A 20,040-nucleotide genomic window follows, 5' to 3' on the forward strand; every position below is an offset into this window, starting at 1 on the left:
TCATCAGAGGCACTTTAAATGGTGGCAGATGTGTGCTGACTCCCATTTAACACGAGTGAATTTAATTTGTCAATTCTAAACACAGCCTCATTCCAGTTTTGAGAGGGTGTGACCACTTACAACAGTAATAACTTTATTTCGGTTGGTTATTTTTGTTTACCCTATCGAGAAGATTTTGTTTTTTATTTGAGTGCAGGTTATAAGTCAAATTAATGGTACAAAGTGTTTTAGAATGGTTTATCCTGTTTTTTTATTTTTATTTTTATTTTTATTTATTTTTTACATTGCAATAGCTTTGCATTCAAAACAGGTCTGGGTAGATTTTTCATGGGCACAGTATATCAACAAAATTTAGGTATTTTAAAATAGACGCACAGAACAAAAATAATTACAGAAAACAATAGGTTGTGCATTGTTTTGAGGTATTACAACATGCACAATAATCGGTCACATTAAATAATAATTGAATCAAATTGTCAAGTAGCAAGAGATGCCCACCTGTGCTAGTCATACGAGAAATTAAATTTCTATGAAGTGATACTGTCTGTCTGTGGTGTTGTGACTTGTGATGGAATATTATACTATTTTCTTTTGCGTTGCAAAGAATGCACTTAATGACCGGCACCTCAAGCATCAGCCGAACTATAAAGTCCTTGTACAAAGCACCTTATAGATGGCGAAGAAACAGTAGCAAAATAAAAAACAAGCTGCTGCACAATGCGATTGTGTCAATACAGTCAGTGGCAGTGGTTTTCTAATGCCAGATTGAAAGCAATTTGTGCCAATGGGCAGGGAGACGTATGTGTGCCAAGGAAACAAGTAATTGTGCTAGGAAATTAAAAACTGCAGCGAAAATTGGTTGTTGCTTTTACATTGTGCACACATGCACTTGTGTAAGCTGTTTTGTCATGTGGCCTTTATTTATTTATTTTTTTTTTTTATTTATTTTTTTAGCAAATAGCATATGGTTGTTGCATTTGGTGAATTAATAAGGAATTATATTTACAGTATAGACAGTCACATAACCCTCCCTACATCATAATAGGAAGAGTATCATAAATTGGATGACTTTGTAGTATTAATCTGATTATTGTAAAATAATAAAAAAATAATTGTACATTTTAGTGCATAATGGTAGTTTGATGCTTCTTCAGTGCTTTCAACTGACAAGAGTCATTTACAAGCAGTGCTTTTGTGACACCGGGTACAACCATTTTACTGTTCTGTGGACAAATCCGAATATTCAGGCATTTCTGAAATTTCCACAATGCAACACAACTTACTGTAACATGGTGAAAACAAACCGTGTTGTATTGGTTTTTCCTGTGACTAGCTTACAAACCAGACAGGTTGCTATACAGAAAGAGTCAAGTGACATTTCATTACATTCTGAAATCAAAATATCCTCACAAATCAAATTACAACGATCTAAAGTCCAATGCATTTCAATATGCGGAGAGCATCATTTCATCAAGTTGGCCTTCCCACATAGTCTGAAAGACCAATATTTGTAGCGAGGGTGTGTTTGTTGTTGAAAATGAATGAAAGTAAACACAGTGTCACCTTTCATAATATAACAATTTTGTAGCAGTTGTTTCATCCTTCTATGCTAACCAACTCAACTTGGCAGTCCACACTCGTTATCACAACATATCTCCTCTCTTCATATTCATCTGTTCCAGTCTTAACTCTGCCTACCGCCTCAAAACAGCTGGTATAGGCTCCAGCACAGTTGCAAGTTGCGACCCTAGTGAGAATAAGCTGTTCATAAAAATGGATAGATGTTCTTCCCTTCTATCAGAAACACTCAATTCAAAACCTCTTTAATACACACACACACACACACACACACACACACACACACAAAATCTCTTTCATGTTTTTTAGAGCTTTGTGTTGTCACTTCTTTGATGTCTTTGCTGAGCTCATTGACTGCTTTAGTTGAAGGTATAATGTGCTTCATTCCTCATGAGGATGCACAGCGAAACATACCAAGTAGAAGACTACAAAAAGGTATGCGTTCTAGTGAAGTTTCATGTTTTGCAATAAGTTAAGCCTCACAGAATGTTACGCTACAGGACGGAAGGGTCATTTTGAGTATGGCAGTATAGAAATACCCAACATTTGTAGTTATTTGACTATGTAAGAATTGATGTTGATGTGATGTATTTATTGTCGCATTTTTTCTAGGATTGATCTTCACCTATTCTTAAGCTGCTACTGTACACACCCTAACCAAGATGAAACAAAAAGAAGATCTGAACCCCGTGCTACTGCTCCTCTTCAACCTCATGGTGTCGATTTACTCCTTCTTCAGCTTCATTCCTTACTACATTTTCACTTGGGTCTCCAGACCTGAAGGGGCTCTTTATGGATCTGAGCAAGAGCGCGCAAAGAGGGCAAAGGCTCACTCGGTGCTGGGACAACACGAGGGACCGTATCGAGCAGTCAAAGCTACCAAAGGACTGGTGAGATCGCTGTACCCTGGACTGGACACGCTGCCTAAGGTCTTCGAATTTGCAGCCATGAGATTCCCCCACAGAGAATGTCTTGGCACAAGAGAGGTGATAAGTGAGGAAGATGAGGAGCAGAGCAACGGCAAGACGTTCAAGAAGGTAAAAGTCACGTGGATTGAATGGAGTTGTACAGCTCAAAGTGAGGCAATATATAAAAACTAACAGTAGTATATTTTAATCCAGTAATATTGTGAATTCTCTACTTATAATATAAAATAGATATTTGTTTTGAATTTGATCGTGTAAACACTGTATCCAACCCTTTTAACTCATTCACTGCCAGTCATTATAGAAAATTTTTACATTTCCAATACTCACGTGATATTCCATTCAATAATTATATATAAACCGAATCTACCAAATAACAGAATAGACTCCCTACTTTTTGTCCCGTCCCGTTCTTTTATAATTGACAGCAGAAAAATGTAGGTTTGCCAAAATACAGCCATTTCTCCCATGGACTCTGAAACTGTGTTTATTTACTATAAAATGGGGCTATGATGTCATCTACCGGTGGTTGGGCATCAGTAAAGTTGTTTCCAAGTTTGATATTTACAGTGGAGCATGCTCAGATTCGCCCCCATTTAGCACCGCTCTAAAAAATACAATTGACAAGTATACTTGTCAAAGGCAGTGAATGAGTTAATAGCTTGACTGGCCACTTGCCATTTATTCTATGAGCTTGCTTGGTCTCCATGATATATTTGAGCAGTTCAAAGACATTGTGTGTCAGGACCAAGAAAATGTTTGAAAGCTCGAGTGAGAAATAAGAGCTGTATTGAAGAAAAATGTGGACAATGAATACTAGGGGTGGGACGATAACGGGTAAACCACGATTCGATGCTGTGGCGATATTTGGCTCACGATATCGATAATATCACGATACACGATATCTACGATTTTTGATATATTGTCAAATAAATTAGCAATATATCACGATATGTGACTGAAAAAACAAAACAAATGCCCCTTAAAAGAAAAATGTCTAATTATGCATTTATTCAATGCCAAAACTTTGTACAATGTACAAAATTCTGCATAGTGCCTCACTGCCTCTTAGTGTTTTAACTGTAAACATTATAAAGTGAGACAAATTAAAGTGCATAAACATTTAGAACATTTCACAACTGGACACATTACATCGATATCTACAGTCAGTGTACCGATAATTTATTGCAACAGAGAGGGCAACAATATATTGCGATATCGATTTTTTTCTCCCACCCCTAATGAATACCAATGCAGCAAAGAAATATTGAGTTCAACTCAGCTTTATATAGCATTAAAAAACAAACAAAAAAACTGTAGCTGAAATAAACATGAAATTGAGATATTTAACACATGTAAATGTAAATATATAAACACAAAACAAAACAATTGTCTGGATTTATAAGAACAAAAATAATATATATATATATATATATATATATATATATATATATATATATATATATATATATATATATATATATATATGTATGTATATATGTATGTATATGTGTGTGTGTATTTATTTATTTTTTTTTTCAATAAAAGCATAACCCTATTAATATTATGAAAATAAATACAAATCCTTGATTATTCCAAGTACACTGGAATAATTGCATTGCAACAAAGCACACCAACTCCAAGAGCAAGCATGACTGTCGTCTGTGTCATCTATTCAAGACTTTGAAATATACACTTTTATGTTTTAGTCCAGTGGTTCTCAATACCCCTATCCAGCCTTTTTTCCATGTCTCCCTCAGCTGTGTTGGTTGAGGAGACATGGAAAAGAAGCTGGATAGGGGTACTCGAAGGAAGTCTTTTCAGCGGTGATTGCGGTCCTTTACACATGCACTACTCCTAATCAACCATTAGAGGCCACTGTTGGTTCAACAACACGTGCTGTTTGTCAGTGTTTGGATTTCACAAGGATGAGCCGTACAGGAAATGAATGGATGATATAATGTGATTCAGCCAGAGATGAGATTAAGTCACATTTGTCATAAGTAAGTCTTAATTAACCCAAAATCAAGCAAGTCCCCATTAAGTTTCAGTCGGTTCATTACATGGGTTACGTAATTAAGTAAGTCATTTCATACAATCTTGCTCTGTCACAAATAATTTGCATATTCACTACTTTGCACTAAGTCATCTGTACTGTCCTTCAATTAGTTAGCTGTACTAACACATTCACAATCACTTTTTATATCTAATGGTTCCAATTTCCTCATATTGTCCATTGTTTACTTGCCTTCTCAATTAAATATTACCAAGATGAGTCTCAATGTTTGACAAGCTATTAGTTATGTAGTTAGTGTTGTCTTTGTGGGTTCTGTACTGACAGATGAAGTTTAGATGTTGTAGTTGTCTCTTACGAGTCCAAAATCTTGAGGCATGCAGCCAGTGTTACAGTGTTGTATTTATATAGAGTTGCTTTTCGTTAACTATTCTGTCATATTTACTTGTCCCTTGATTATTGAGAGTAATTTACCACCTTTTCCCCCTTTGAATTCATGAACATTTACTTCATCAAAATGAGGCTCTCTTTTTTTACGCATCCTTTCATGTTCCTGCAGCTGGTTCTTGGGAATTACCACTGGCTGTCCTATAAGGAGATCCTCTCTGCAGCATCCAAGTTTGGCTGTGGTCTGGCAGAACTGGGGCAGAAGCCTAAACAGAACATTGCCATATTCTGTGAGACACGGGCTGAATGGATGTTAGCTGCCTTGGCCTGCTTCATGCAGAATTACCCACGTAAGTATTATACGTTGTGTATTATACCATGCAAAATGCCACCAGTTGATTTGGTGTTTGGATGACCAGTTATGCAATTTTTTGACATGTACCGATACTGTATGAGGACACACAGGAGGACAGAATACTGTTAGCCTCTTATTAAAATTTGAATTGGGTAGAATTGTAATTAAACTGTATTTCAAGATCCATGCATTTTCTCATTTGTAGTCCTGTCTCAAAATGTAATTAAAATGTTTAGAATTGTATACTTACCCTTAATAAAAATGCATTTTGATGAGTAAATGAGTAATACATAACCTTCAACAACTGTAGTTCTGTAGGTTCTTAAAGACCACCCATGTGTTTTCTAAAGGATTTTCTCACTTTGCATGTTGCACATTGTATGAAATTAATTCTTCACTTAACTGTGATTTTTGTAGAAAAAAAATAATTTACAGAATATTATCTTTGGTATTGGGTTGATACCCGACCGTTCTTCAAAGTATCGGTACTAGGCTGCCCTCTTGTGGCCGTTGTACTATTAGGAATTAGATTTTTTTTTCTTTCTTTTTTTTTGGTACACTCACTCACTCACTCACTCACTCACTCACTCACTCACTCACTCACTCACACAAACATGCACACATAAGAACATGGTCTCCCGGGTGGGGAGTGAACCCACACCGCCGTAACGGTGCCATGCCGCCCCCCAGAGTCCAGGAATTAGAAATTAAAGAATAGCAAATTGACATTAATTTCATGCAGTTTTAAGGGAAAATACTATATTGTGATATATAGGACTTTCTTTAAAAAATAAATAAATAAAAAATGTCATTTTATTTTTATGTATTAAAGTACAGTTGAACCTCTACTTATGAACGTCTCTTCATACGAAATTTTCGAGTTACGAAACTCCTGAACGGGAAAATATTGCCTCTTGTTACGAAAGAAATTTCTAGATATGAAAGGTAAAAATACATTACTGAACGCAACATACTTTCGGCTATGGCTATTTCCTACCATAGGTACCTATGAGCGTAAATACTAGATCGGTGTTTGTGCATCGTTCTGGCATCCCATTGGCTAAGAGGAACCTTCTACCATAGGTATGAGCGTATACTAGATCGGTGTTCGTGCATGTTTTTGGCATCCCATTGGCAAAGAGGAACCTCTACCATAGGTATCTAGGAGCGTATACTAGATCGGTGTCTATACAGCGTCCTCATCATTCATCCCCGGCCCATGAGGTGTTCCAACAGTTTTTCGTAAATGTATGAACTAACGGCCAACGAATTTGTGCAAAAATTCAAACAATTGGTGATTGATTAAAATTTGAATTGGGTAGAATTGTAATTAAACTGTATTTCAAGATCCATGCATTTTCTCATTTGTAGTCCTGTCTCAAAATGTAATTAAAATGTTTAGAATTGTATACTTACCCTTAATAAAAATGCATTTTGATGAGTAAATGAGTAATACATAACCTTCAACAACTGTAGTTCTGTAGGTTCTTAAAGACCACCCATGTGTTTTCTAAAGGATTTTCTCACTTTGCATGTTGCACATTGTATGAAATTAATTCTTCACTTAACTGTGATTTTTGTAGAAAAAAAATAATTTACAGAATATTATCTTTGGTATTGGGTTGATACCCGACCGTTCTTCAAAGTATCGGTACTAGGCTGCCCTCTTGTGGCCGTTGTACTATTAGGAATTAGATTTTTTTTTCTTTTTTTTTTTTTGGTACACTCACTCACTCACTCACTCACTCACTCACTCACTCACTCACACAAACATGCACACATAAGAACATGGTCTCCCGGGTGGGGAGTGAACCCACACCGCCGTAACGGTGCCATGCCGCCCCCCAGAGTCCAGGAATTAGAAATTAAAGAATAGCAAATTGACATTAATTTCATGCAGTTTTAAGGGAAAATACTATATTGTGATATATAGGACTTTCTTTAAAAAATAAATAAATAAAAAATGTCATTTTATTTTTATGTATTAAAGTACAGTTGAACCTCTACTTATGAACGTCTCTTCATACGAAATTTTCGAGTTACGAAACTCCTGAACGGGAAAATATTGCCTCTTGTTACGAAAGAAATTTCTAGATATGAAAGGTAAAAATACATTACTGAACGCAACATACTTTCGGCTATGGCTATTTCCTACCATAGGTACCTATGAGCGTAAATACTAGATCGGTGTTTGTGCATTGTTCTGGCATCCCATTGGCTAAGAGGAACCTTCTACCATAGGTATGAGCGTATACTAGATCGGTGTTCGTGCATGTTTCTGGCATCCCATTGGCAAAGAGGAACCTCTACCATAGGTATCTAGGAGCGTATACTAGATCGGTGTCTATACAGCGTCCTCATCATTCATCCCCGGCCCATGAGGTGTTCCAACAGTTTTTCGTAAATGTATGAACTAACGGCCAACGAATTTGTGCAAAAATTCAAACAATTGGTGATTGATGAAGGCACAGTAAGTTTTTAATTGCGACGAGACGGGCCTTTTTTTTTTTAAAGAAGATGCCTCGCCATACCGGAAGTTTCCATGAAGTTTCAGAGTTTGTTTAAAAGAATCGCCCAGAAAAAGTGTTCACCAGTCGGGCGTTTGCTCACTAAGATGATGTTTGCATTGGACATTAACGAAGGATTGTTAAAAAAAAAAAAAAAAAGGAGAGGAGAACATGAACCAGAGGGCAAAAAACGATGAGGACAGCAGTTAAAAAGGTAAATGACCATCATTTTTATTCTTTACTCTATTCTTTGTTATTTACATTATGCACAACTCTCATTTATTGTGCAATAATCTAATTGTAACATGTATTTGTTACATGTTTTGATGCATTTTTATGCTTTATAAAACATTTATGTCTGAAATTTGGGAGGCTTGGAACGGATTAGGGCATTTACATGGAAAATGCGTCTCTACTTACAAAAATTTCTACTTAAGAACTTTCTTCCAGAACCAATTAATTTCGTAAGTAGAGGTACCACTGTACTTGATATGAGTGACTACTAAAGGGTTGAGTACTCGTACTGTAACCAGTCTAAAAAAAGTGGTATAGAACATGCCTAGTTATTAGGGGTGTTAAAAAAAATCGATTCGGCAATATATCGCGATACTACATTGCGCAATTCTCGAATCGATTCAATAGGCGTCTGAATCGATTTTTAAACTTCCATTTTTAATGGAAAAATATTCAACAAAACGTCTTACTTCGGGTTAGGGTTCACACCTTAAGCATGGAAGAATGTTATATGAACGGAACATTAAGCCTTAATGTTTTATTTTAATGCTGTTCAAACATGAAACAGATTACAACCTGTATAAGACCGAAGTTTCAGATAAATAAATAATACATTTTCATACAAATCTTACACTCTACAAGTTGACTGATTAGTATTTTCTAAATTTGAATGAAAAAAATCGCAACAATCGACTTATAAATTCGTATCGGGATTAATCGGTATCGAATCAAATCGTGACCTGTGAATCGTGATACGAATCGAATCGTCAGGTACTAGGCAATTCACACCCCTACTAGTTATTTTATAAGTACATTATGAAAACATGCTCTGACTGCTTTATCATAATTATTGTAATGTGCTTGTCACGGTATGTGGGGTACGGAATTGGTGGATGGACCCAAAGGCGGAGAAACCAGGCAGGGAGAAAGGCAGGTAGAAAAATAACGTTATTGACTGAATAAAGGACTGGATGGAACGTGAGAAGACTTAACATGATGACTGGACTGAATGTGGACAGACTGGGCAAGACGTGGACAGACTGGGCAAGACGTGGACAGACTGGGCAAGACGTGGACAGACTGGGCAGAACGTGGAGAGACATGGCATGACATGGACAGACGTGGCAGGACAGACTTGGCAGAACGTGGACAGACTTGGCAGGATGTGGACAGACTTGGCAGGATGTGGACAGACTTGGCAGGATGTGGAGACACTTGAGTAGACGTGGAGACACTTGAGTAGACGTGGAGACTTGACTAGACGTAGAGAAACTTGACCAGATGTAGAGAAACTTGACCAGTCGTAGAGAAACTTGACCAGTCGTAGAGAAACTTGACCATTCGTTGAGAAACTTGACCAGTCGTTGAGAAACCTGACCAGACGTTGAGAAACTTGAAGCAGACGTTGAGAAACTACTAACACAGCTTAGCACCATTAACTGGACAAGACAAGACAAGAATAATCCGACAGCGTCCTTCAGCTTCTGCTGCACCTAGATAGTGGACGAATTGTGATGACTCCCAGGTGTTCAGCTGGGGACTCCGCCCACCCAGTAGAATGCCAGCAGCTGTGAGACAAAAGGAAACACGTGACCCAGCAGCCTGACATGAAACACAAACATGACAGTGCTAAGGGAGTCATTTACTTAATGATGGTGCAGTAAATCCCTCGCCTGACACTGTGGGTTCATTCCCATGTGTTTCGGAGTGCTTGCAAACTTAAAATAGTATTTTTAAGGTTTTCCCACTAAACTCTTGTGAGAATATGTTAATGTATGTGCGTCCGTATTGTGATTTTCTGCGTGCGATCAAATGACAAGACAGAATAAGGTCAATTTGTCCCTTCTGTAACACAGTTATATAAGTACCCAGTGTTTCCCAGTTGGCCACTATAAATCCACTTTATTTTGTGATGGAAACCCGCTGTTTTATTGCATACATGGATGTCTCTTGCACTTAAGCAATGGTCAGATAGAATATTATGATCTGTTCTGTATTTGGCGTGCAGAGTTAATCAAAGCTCTGAATGTTTAAACCTAATCTCCAGAAGAATTTTTTTTTAAATATTCGCTTTTGTTGCACTTTAAGTACTCAGCACGTCCTCACTCTTTAATGTCTGTTGAAAATAGTTTTTATTTATTTAAGTATTCCCAGCTGCACTTTAGATTCCCTAATTCTTTTTAATTCTCTTTGAAGGATCCTTCATTTTTTTCCTGCACTTTTTAGTTTATGCTCCATTAAACTGTCAAAGTGAAAATATGCTGCAAGCGCAAGCCAGCAAAGCATCTTTAGAGAGCATCTTTCTCACTTACACACACAAACACTTCTACCCCGGCGGAAAGTGAACATGTCGAGAGGAGTTAAAGGTTGGAGAGGGGGCGAGGGAGGAAGAAAAGGCAGGGAGGAGAACGAGGCAAACAAGTGAAGGCTAATGGCGTCATAGTCGGTGTGAGTGAGTCTACGTGAGCATCTGATGTTGACAGAGACATCAAGGAGTCAGCCAAAGGACCCCAGTGAACTCACAGTGTGAGAGTTTGTGTTTGTGTGCGTGTCCTCGCATCACGATATAGTGGATTTTTGTCCAATGTCATTAAAAATGTGCTTTTACTGTGCATTATTTTTTGTCAATTAGAGGAATGAGATTCTATTCAAGTGTCAGATTAGCAGCCATATTTACTCATAATGTTGGCTGATATGTTGATGAATTGTGACACCAAATTGAAAACGGCTCTCCAAAAGTCCCACACATGCAGCTTTGAATCTCGATCTCACGGCTGGAGGTGTCGTGGCCTCATATACAGTGTCACACAGCAGGAAATATAACTGTTGCTCCATGACGCAAGACTGTGATGTCATCAAGCCCGGTCCCTTAAATCTCAGTGTCAGCCTCAGGGCACTAGATACTCTTATCACGTCTCTCTCTCTCTCTCTCTCTCTCTCTCTCTCTCTCTCTCTCTCTCTCTCTCTCTCTGCTGTCCCCATGAATACTGTGGATCCTTTTCTATATTAAAATTACTGGGTACTGCTGCTTACTACGCCTGCTTTCATGAGTATCTGAGTTGTGTGTGTATATACATAGATAAGAGAGAGAGTTGCGTGCATGCAGCACACTAGTCATCAGTAAACTTTTGAAACCGGACATTAGGGGAGACTGTTAAACTATTACTATGTTACACATTACTCTGCTATATGATTTTAAACCATTCCATTGGTTTACATAATTAAATCTAAAAAAAAAAAAAAAAAAAAAAAAAAAAAGAGGGACGAAAAAGCATTCCAAATGAGCAAATGGTCCATATAATAAATACTTGATTGTTTAATTTGTTGTTTTTTTGTAATCTTGTGTTTGCAGTGGCTACTTTCTATTCAACACTGGGGGGTCCAGCCATCGCTCACGGACTGAATGAGACAGAAGTCACCCACATCATCACCAGCAGAGAGCTCCTGGAGACCAGACTCAAGGTTAGAAATCAGCTTCAACACCATGTAGGATACAAACAAACTGTAAGGTTAGCTTCACTTTTATATGCTTTATACAAGTATATCTCTTTTGCAGCATAACTAATTCCTCCATTTACTCTCTGAACTCTATCCAGAATACAATATGACTGTAATCATGTGTGTTAGGATATTCTAGTTAAAGTTCCGAAGCTGCAGTGCATCATAGTAGTGGACAAAACTCCGACCTCATGGCCCGGCTATCCCAGTGGCATTAGCATCTATAACATGGTCGATGTGCAGAGGATGGGCAACAAACCAGAAAATGGTAAGTATATATGCCCAGGTTGCTGGTGCATAATATATTTGTACTGTCAGTTCTCTAATATCAGGTCAAATTACTAGCATCTCTCATGCAATTAATCCCATGTCATACTATTTTTATTGTTTGACACTAATCCTGAACTAAATTCCCTATCCAGAGTCACTTTGCAATTTCATCAAAGACCATTTGCCTTAAACCTCATCAATGCAGCACTTTAGGAGTATGCCTCTCATACCACACGCATACTTACAAGAGTAATCTCATTAGGGTCCCAGATAGCCCTTACACAGCATAGCAGGCTTACTTGGAATTGTTGGACCTTATGATGCAAGTACGAATGTAGAGTTCAGGTATTTCTTTATTACTGACCCACACATACTCTCCTGCTCCTGCTTGAGCAGAACAAGTCTAAATAAAGTGGGGGTTGAGCTTGCTGGTATCTGTCCTTATTGGTCATGTATATTCTGTCCTTATTGGTCATGTATATTAGGAAGTATACACATCTGTGTCAGATTAGGAGCGATATGGATGGCTAAGGAAATGCATGTTCCTTCTTGACTCCTTTTTTGTTGACGTTCCATTGGATATGCATTGTTATGTGTATGTAGGATAGATAATAGGAAAAATTAAGTTCAGTAAATGTGGATGGAGCACAGGATGGGAGGGCAGTTATGTTTATACTCTGGACTGTTAACTTCACATGCCATCCATTTTTAGAGCACTAACGCCTACATGTCAATCTGAGGAAAACGAGAGGATCTCACTCTTTCATATGTCTTCTTTTATGGCCAGCTGTGCTTATGTGTTATTTTAGTTTATATATCAAACAGCAACACCATTGCCATGATAATTGTCAAATTAGAGGCATCATTCTACAAGAATCATAGGAATTGTTGGCTTTTCCATGACCAGATTGCCGACATATGTGCTCACGCAGGCATGGAGCATTCAGTCTTACTACACCTCAAGTATTTGCAAATTGGGTTTTTGTCTGAATTTTTTTTTTTTTTTTTTTTTTTTTTTTTATAATTTTCAAGTCGTCAACTGTTAGAAAATAAATTGGATGTTTTTAGAGAAAGCTACCAATTATAACACTTTTTTTTTCCCCCAAAAAATAAAAAGTTTTTGTAAACTGTTATGCACAGCAGTGTGTCAAGACTGTTTATAGGTTGTAAAGAACTGAATATAGTCATTTGATGAATTTGCAGCATTCGGAAGTTGTTGTATTTGCTGAAATAAGAAAAATACTTCAATCAAGTATCTTAAGTCAAGTTACATTTTAATTTATACAATTTTCTACTTTGACTTCCTACAACAAGCATCATAATTTTTTTAAATATACTTAACATTCAATTGAATATAATTTTGTGTGTTTGTTTTATTTTTTAATTTAGCAATTTGCGAGCAAAATCAGCCAATAGCTTCCGACATTGCGGTCATCATGTACACAAGTGGATCCACAGGTACTCCCAAAGGTGCCTTGATCTCCCACAGCAATATTATTGCTGCCACCACTGGATTGGCTGAACGGATACCTAACCTGAGGTGCGCACTTTAATATACTTTTAAGTTTCACTTCAATACGGTCTTACTATTTCTGATGCCCTGTACTCTATGTAATGAAAACATTTGGTTTTGACAAGACAAGAGGTTGACATTTAAGGTTTTATTTCCAGGTATTTGGGTCTGATACAATTTTTTAGGGAGACTGACAGATCGATTTAATTGCCCAGGTGTGTCCTATTATATTGAGTATATTGAGCACTGAACTTGTATGTTTAAAATGAGAATTTTGCATGACTACATTTACAGTTATATGTCTAACCAACGTTAAAACCAGAGAGCTTGAAATGTGTGAGATAAACAAGCAATTGTGAGGGTAGAATACTAAAATAGAGAGAGGCTGCATTCAAAGGCTGGAAAAGCATCACAAAAGAAAGCAAATGTCATTGGTTGAGGCTGATGCAGTTATTGCAATCAATGGATTTGTTTGACAAGCTATACAACAATAACCTATTAGATGTGTATCAGATCCACATGTAAAAACAAGGGAATACAAAATGTGGAATCTTATCTCGTCTCATATTTATCGTTTGAATGTCAAACATAAATGCTTTTAGTCTACAGAAAATATAAATGCCTCACTGCTCTGTGTTTTCTAGTGTGTTATTAACACACTGAACAACTTCTGTTTGCAGTGAGAAAGACTGCTACATCGGCTACCTTCCTCTGGCCCATGTACTGGAGCTGAGTGCCGAGCTTGTGTGTATTTCTCATGGTTGTAGAATTGGATATTCTTCACCTCAGACTCTGTCTGACCAGGTATGCTTACTTGTTTTGTATTCAATTAATTAATTAATTAATTAATTCGGGAACTTTTATTTGTAAAAAGATCTTTTTTAACATATGCTATTTTATCTTGCACTCATAGTCAACTAAGATCAAGAAAGGTACCAAAGGAGATATCACCGTCTTGCAGCCTACAATAATGGCAGCTGTTCCTGTAAGTGCAAAACACCTTGTTTTATGCCATACATGCTGAAGATTTGCCACATTCCCAGTTAGCCTATCTTTAGTTTGTGTGTGTGCGTGTGTGTGAGCTAGAATTAACGTTGCTTTGTGGAGTTTCACTTTTTTTACTCACGATTGCCACCTCTGGACTAAAGCGGAACTGCAACCTCTGTGTCAAGCTCGCATGCGAGTACGTGCACTCTTATTTATTTATTTATTTATTTATTTATTCATTCATTCATTCAGTTTTGTTGGAGCGTGAGCTGTAGTTTGGACTGTGACCGGAGCTGGCCGCTTGTTTTTGTTTTGTTTTTGTTTTTTTTGTTTTTTTAAGTTTCCATCCCAATTTTGTGGCGAGCTAACACTAAATGTCCGCGGGGACGAGTATGACGTCACCCTCCACTACTCCACCCCTCCCCTCCCCCAAGAAACAGTGGAGCGTTAGCCCTGAACACACCACATTGAAGGGAGGGTACAAGCTGATAGTCGCAGTCAAAGTTAAAAAAAAAAAAAAAAAAAAAAAAAAATGAGGGCTGTTTTATTTTGTACTCGTCTGGGCAGTGGTGAAGCATGCAAGATGAAGAAAAAGCTTTATTATTACCTTTTTGAACTGTGCAATGCACCTTTTAAAATGTATGACAAACAATTAAAAGCTAACAACTGTAACTACCATAATTCGATTTTACAAGCACAATTTAAAGTTGTGATATTTTGACCCATCTACAGTAGTTAGTGACTCCTCATGTTAATTATTTCATTTTAAAAATTGCCAGTGAAGCAGATGTTAAATTGCTAGTAACTGAATTCACTAGCAATTCTTACGTGCAGCCACTATTGTCATTAGTGATAACATGAATGTTGAGTGTGAACTGTGACTGTTTCTGTGTATTCCTATGAATGACCGATGAGCAGTCCAAAGTCTCACGTGGCCCTGAATATTACAAGCAATATAGCAAATGAATTTGAGTATGTATGGATGGATCACTTCAAGAGCATTTTTACACGCAGGCAAGTTCCAGGCAATATGCTTTTCTCCGCTGTATTCTTTCTGCCTCAGCACACTCTTACACACAACAAACCCTCCTCCCCTATCTCCCAGTGGTTGCAGAGCAAAGGGCAGAGGCCCCCAGTCTCTGGAACCATTCACAGCTGTGAACAGAACGTGAGAAAGCCCCGTGTGGTCATCCCCACGAAATGCACGCTTGCTCACACGCATCCTCACAAAGCAGTGATATGACAACGGCATACTTCCTCTCCCATTGCCACTGCTTTGCACGCAAACTTGACTTACTAACCAAGGGATCTGCAACCGAGATGATGAATAGGGGCCACAATTTTACCATCAATGCTGCTGGGGGGGCCACGTAGGGCCACACACTTGCTAACCAGATTCATGACCAAAATGCAATTTAATTATTATTTTTTTGTCTTTCTTTTTTTTTTTACCAATGTACATCACAGTCTCTTAGTACAAAAGTCTTCAACATCAAACGGTTTGAAAACAAAAAATAACCAACCACATAGTGTGATATTTTTCTTTCCGGTGGAAAGGGCTCTCAGGATGGCTCAAACTGCTAAACGGAAAATCAACATTGTGAATGGACTCATTTTGTGCATTTTTTTCCCCCACAAAAATCAACACAAATTTTTAATAATCCTATTCGCATTGTATCATAGGGCAGTATAAGACCTGGTACAAGTGCAAATGAAGTCATGTCTGCCATCTAGTGCTAGATGGTGATATTACAACTTAAAACTACACAGTGGAACTGCGCTTAAAGCGCAAATAGCGACAATCTGTGTTTAATTGGTGACCATTGACAAGCATCGGATTTATTAAAAACATTTTACTCATAATCGCATGACTTCAAGTTAACACACAATTAATCATAAAATTTTATATCTGTTGTAAATGTAGAATAAATATACATTAAATACATATGTTTTCATAATAAGCATACTCTTATTAACAAAAGTGGGGAAAAAATGTTAGCCAGAAATGTAGCTGCATATTTTAGCCATTGATACATCCATCCATCCATTTTCTTGACCGCTTATTCCTCACAAGGGTCGCGGTGGGTGCTGGCGCCTATCTCAGCTGGCTCTGGGCAGTAGGCGGGGGACACCCTGGACTGTTTGCCAGCCAATCGCAGGGCACACAGAGACGAACAACCATCCACACTCACAAGCACACCTAGGGACAATTCGGAGCGCCCAATTAACCTGGCATGCATGTCTTTGGAATGTGGGAGGAGACCGGAGTACCCGGAGAAGACCCACGCGGACACGGGGAGAACATGCAAACTCCACCCAGGAAGGCCGGAGCCTGGACTCGAACCGGAGTCCTCAGAACTGGGAGGCGGACGTGCTAACCACTCGGTCACCGTGCCGCCCGCCATTGATACAGTGATTTCATAATTCATAAAATTGAGTTCAATTAAAAGGATGTAAAAAATTAGTGTGATATTGAATTGTGTTGTCATTTTTCTGCTACTAGATGGCATAATTTTATTTGTAACGTGGTGACAGCTCAGTGCATTTTTCTTTTCATCTTAAGAGCTATCTAATTTTAACATGAAGCAACTTGTGAAATTCTGCACATTTTTAAAATTGTAAAATATAACTTGACCCCAATTTCCACAAATACATGCATTTTTATTATTATTATTGCAAAATTTTGACATGGACATATCTGCTGCGTTGCAACTGGAATTCCCCCAGTATAAGCTTTTTAACTACGGGGCGGTTATTAGTCGTATGTTTAAAAAATAATGTGGCGTTAAAGGAACTTTAAGTTTCAAGTAAAAATTAACACAATAATTTTGACACCCCCTTTTCAAATTAAGTGGGAAAAATTATAGGATTTTTTTTTTCTTTTTTTAAATTGGAATATATTTCTTTCTGTGCTGTTCTCACATTAACTCATTGTTCACAAGCACTCATCACATCGCTATTGTCCCTGTCCAAACTCCATCCCTACACCACTGACGACAGGAGATCATGGATCGCATTTACAAGAATGTGATGGCCAAGGTTGAGGAGATGAACGTTGTCCAGCAAACACTCTTCACACTTGCTTACAACTACAAATTGGATCAACTCCGCAAAGGCCAGAGTGCACCTCTGTGTGACAAGTATGTGAGTTTCTTCAGAAGTATCGTTTGCTGTCACTGCTTATTTTATTTTAATAGTAACAATAAATGAGAAACGTCACAGTGCATTTCACTTTTACTACATGCTAAAAACTATTTTCTGTATGCGCCCATCTAGATTGGTTTTCAGAAAAGTCCGCGCTCTTCTCGGAGGTCGTGTAAGAGTGTTATTTTCGGGTGGGGCCCCACTCTCCGCTGCCACCCAACGCTTCATGAATGTGTGTTTCTGCTGCCCTGTGGGTCAGGGGTACGGCCTGACAGAGACCTGTGGAGCCGGAACCGTTAGCGAAGGTAGGCAAAATGAAAATTGAAAGCTGTCAAGCTGATCGTAAATCATACATGCTAAATGAGAATAAAATATTTGTATTAATATTTGTTGGTTTATAACACGATTGCGAAATAACATGACTTAGTGTAATGTATTGTAGTGTTCAGTGAAACAAAGGAAATTCCTTTTAAGTCTGTCATACAGTGAGTCATCATTTTGAATGTCTTCCTTACAAACGTACCATATTTTGAAATCGCAGATTGAATTATGACTAGCTTTTCCCAGATGGACAGCAACCACAAATCAGCCTGCAGCTCACTGGTTTGGGCATTCCTCTGGGATGGGGCTGCCATAGTGGAACAGCGGGTCATGTCGCCATGGTATTAAAACTTGTTGATTGATGCGAGTGCACTTCCTGATGCTGTCTACGTGTGTGTATTTGATCTGTTTCAGTGTGGGATTATAGCTCCGGGCGAGTGGGAGGGCCGGTAGTGTGCTGTGAGATCAAGCTCAAAGACTGGGTAGAGGGTGAGTGATGCTATATGGGTCAGGAAATAGCACCCCCACCTCACCATGCCCCTCCCCTCGCTCTCTGCACGCACATACACAGTGTTGCTGTCATTTCTTTTATCTCACGTGTAACACACGCAATTTGTGGTCAGAAGTTACTAAACTGCAGTGGAATCTCCCAAATTTAAATGTCTTATGAATCTGGGTCAAACAACTTGGATTTGACCAAACATTGTTTGCACAAAGTATGATAATCAACATCAGGATCTCTAAAGACTTTATTTTAGAGATTCATTCATATAGGTATAGGAGAAAGCAACTTTTGAACAGCTGTCCATTGTAGTGTTCATTGTCCCTGAAAGTTTTTTTGGTTTTTTTTAAAGACACAAAAATGTCCACGCGGACCTATATAGGCTTTCAACACCTCTCATTTCATGACAGTTGTTAAAATGTAAAAGGTGCAAAACATTGCCTATGGAGTTAGTAAATGTTTTATATTTGCAACAGTTTGAACTGATTATTTCAGTTACAATAGATTGGAAAATAATTCTCAAATAATTAGAAATAAACAAGGGTCACATAACAGATAGTGTTTGACTTTATAGGTTCCACTTTCAAAGTAATGACAACGATGTAGAACTTCCATCTTTCTTACAAAAACATTTTCTCACATTCACTTTGCCAATCCATGCAACATGTCAAAAGCCTACAAAAATGTGGGCCTCATACTCAACTAGATAAAATGATTTTTTTACCTTGTTAAAAAAAAAAAATCCTGGAACCTCCAATTCCTGTGGAACTTGAACACATTTTACATAAGGTATCAAATCATACTCTAATTGTTAAATATTGATATCAGAAAATTAAGTTAAATACACATCAGTCTATGGCTCACTTGCTTTGCAGACAGGGTTTATAAATATAAATATGAAAGTCATTATTCATTTATTTCATTTACAAAAGAGAATATTCACATGTTGTGCGTGTGTGTGTGTGTGTGTGTGTGTGTGTGTGTGTGTGTGTGTGTGTGTGTGTGTGTGTGTGTGTGTGTGTGCGTGTGTGTGCATGTGTGTCTCAGGGGGCTACCTTCACAGTGACAAACCATACCCACGAGGAGAGATTCTAATTGGTGGACCCAATGTAACTATGGGATATTATAAGAACCGAGGGGACCAAAGTGATTTCTTTGTGGATGAGAACGGCCAAAGATGGTTCTGCACTGGAGACATTGGAGAGTTTCATGGAGACGGATGCCTCAAGATCATTGGTGAGCTAAAGGAAGGCTAAAGGCAAAAGGATTTTTTCAAGTTGTCTTAAATGCTAAAATAGTTCTTTGGTGTTCTATTGAAAACCACATTGTCAAGTCAGGCAGACTCAACGAGTAATCATGATAGTACTGTTAATAATATAGATTTACAATATGTACCACCATTCAACAAACCCAAAGATAGTTAAGTCATTTGCGATCTACTGGATATACAGTGGAACCTCAATTTAACAAATCGGGAACCAACAGACTCCACATTTAGCAGACAGAAAATAGTGTCCACTCAAAGCTCCTTCTTACACAGTTGTTATAGTCTGTTAGCAGTCGTATCTTTTGAACTGGGGGGGGGGGGGGAGAAGCAAAAAACGCTAATAGTCCAACAGAGGAGAAAAATACAATTTGTTTAAAATGGTACAGTAAGTGGAGTACACTTAAATAGCACTGTAACTTGTAAATCTCTTCTTTTTTTTTTTTCTGACAGCTGATAATAGATTCATTTAAAACAGTGGTTAACCTCAGATAACTGCTTATTTACATTTTCAGTTAACTTTACCAGAGATGTTGCTGA

The 20,040-nt window shown here is 37.9% G+C and overlaps 1 protein-coding gene across 4 annotated transcripts in view; it reads left to right on the top strand.

Annotated features, from left to right (window-relative positions):
• Positions 1-20,040, top strand: part of acsl3a (acyl-CoA synthetase long chain family member 3a) — a 30,993-nt gene that overhangs the window by 6,819 nt on the left and 4,134 nt on the right. For 2 of the 4 annotated variants that reach the window (XM_077541794.1, XM_077541793.1), the window contains exons 2-12: positions 2,191-2,615; positions 5,078-5,255; positions 11,354-11,463; positions 11,629-11,767; positions 13,159-13,309; positions 13,963-14,086; positions 14,196-14,267; positions 17,270-17,409; positions 17,546-17,718; positions 18,149-18,223; positions 19,284-19,472. In XM_077541794.1, coding sequence (XP_077397920.1) covers positions 2,241-2,615; positions 5,078-5,255; positions 11,354-11,463; positions 11,629-11,767; positions 13,159-13,309; positions 13,963-14,086; positions 14,196-14,267; positions 17,270-17,409; positions 17,546-17,718; positions 18,149-18,223; positions 19,284-19,472 — 1,726 coding nt within the window. In that variant the 5' untranslated portion in view covers positions 2,191-2,240. Of the gene's footprint in view, positions 1-743; positions 2,014-2,047; positions 2,098-2,190; positions 2,616-5,077; positions 5,256-11,353; positions 11,464-11,628; positions 11,768-13,158; positions 13,310-13,962; positions 14,087-14,195; positions 14,268-17,269; positions 17,410-17,545; positions 17,719-18,148; positions 18,224-19,283; positions 19,473-20,040 lie in introns of those variants that run through there. The other 2 variants (XM_077541792.1, XM_077541795.1) reach the window with 2 other exon arrangements.

The sequence above is a fragment of the Festucalex cinctus genome, chromosome 13 (assembly GCF_051991245.1).
Source record: "Festucalex cinctus isolate MCC-2025b chromosome 13, RoL_Fcin_1.0, whole genome shotgun sequence".
In the NCBI taxonomy this organism is placed as follows: Eukaryota; Metazoa; Chordata; class Actinopteri; order Syngnathiformes; family Syngnathidae; genus Festucalex; species Festucalex cinctus.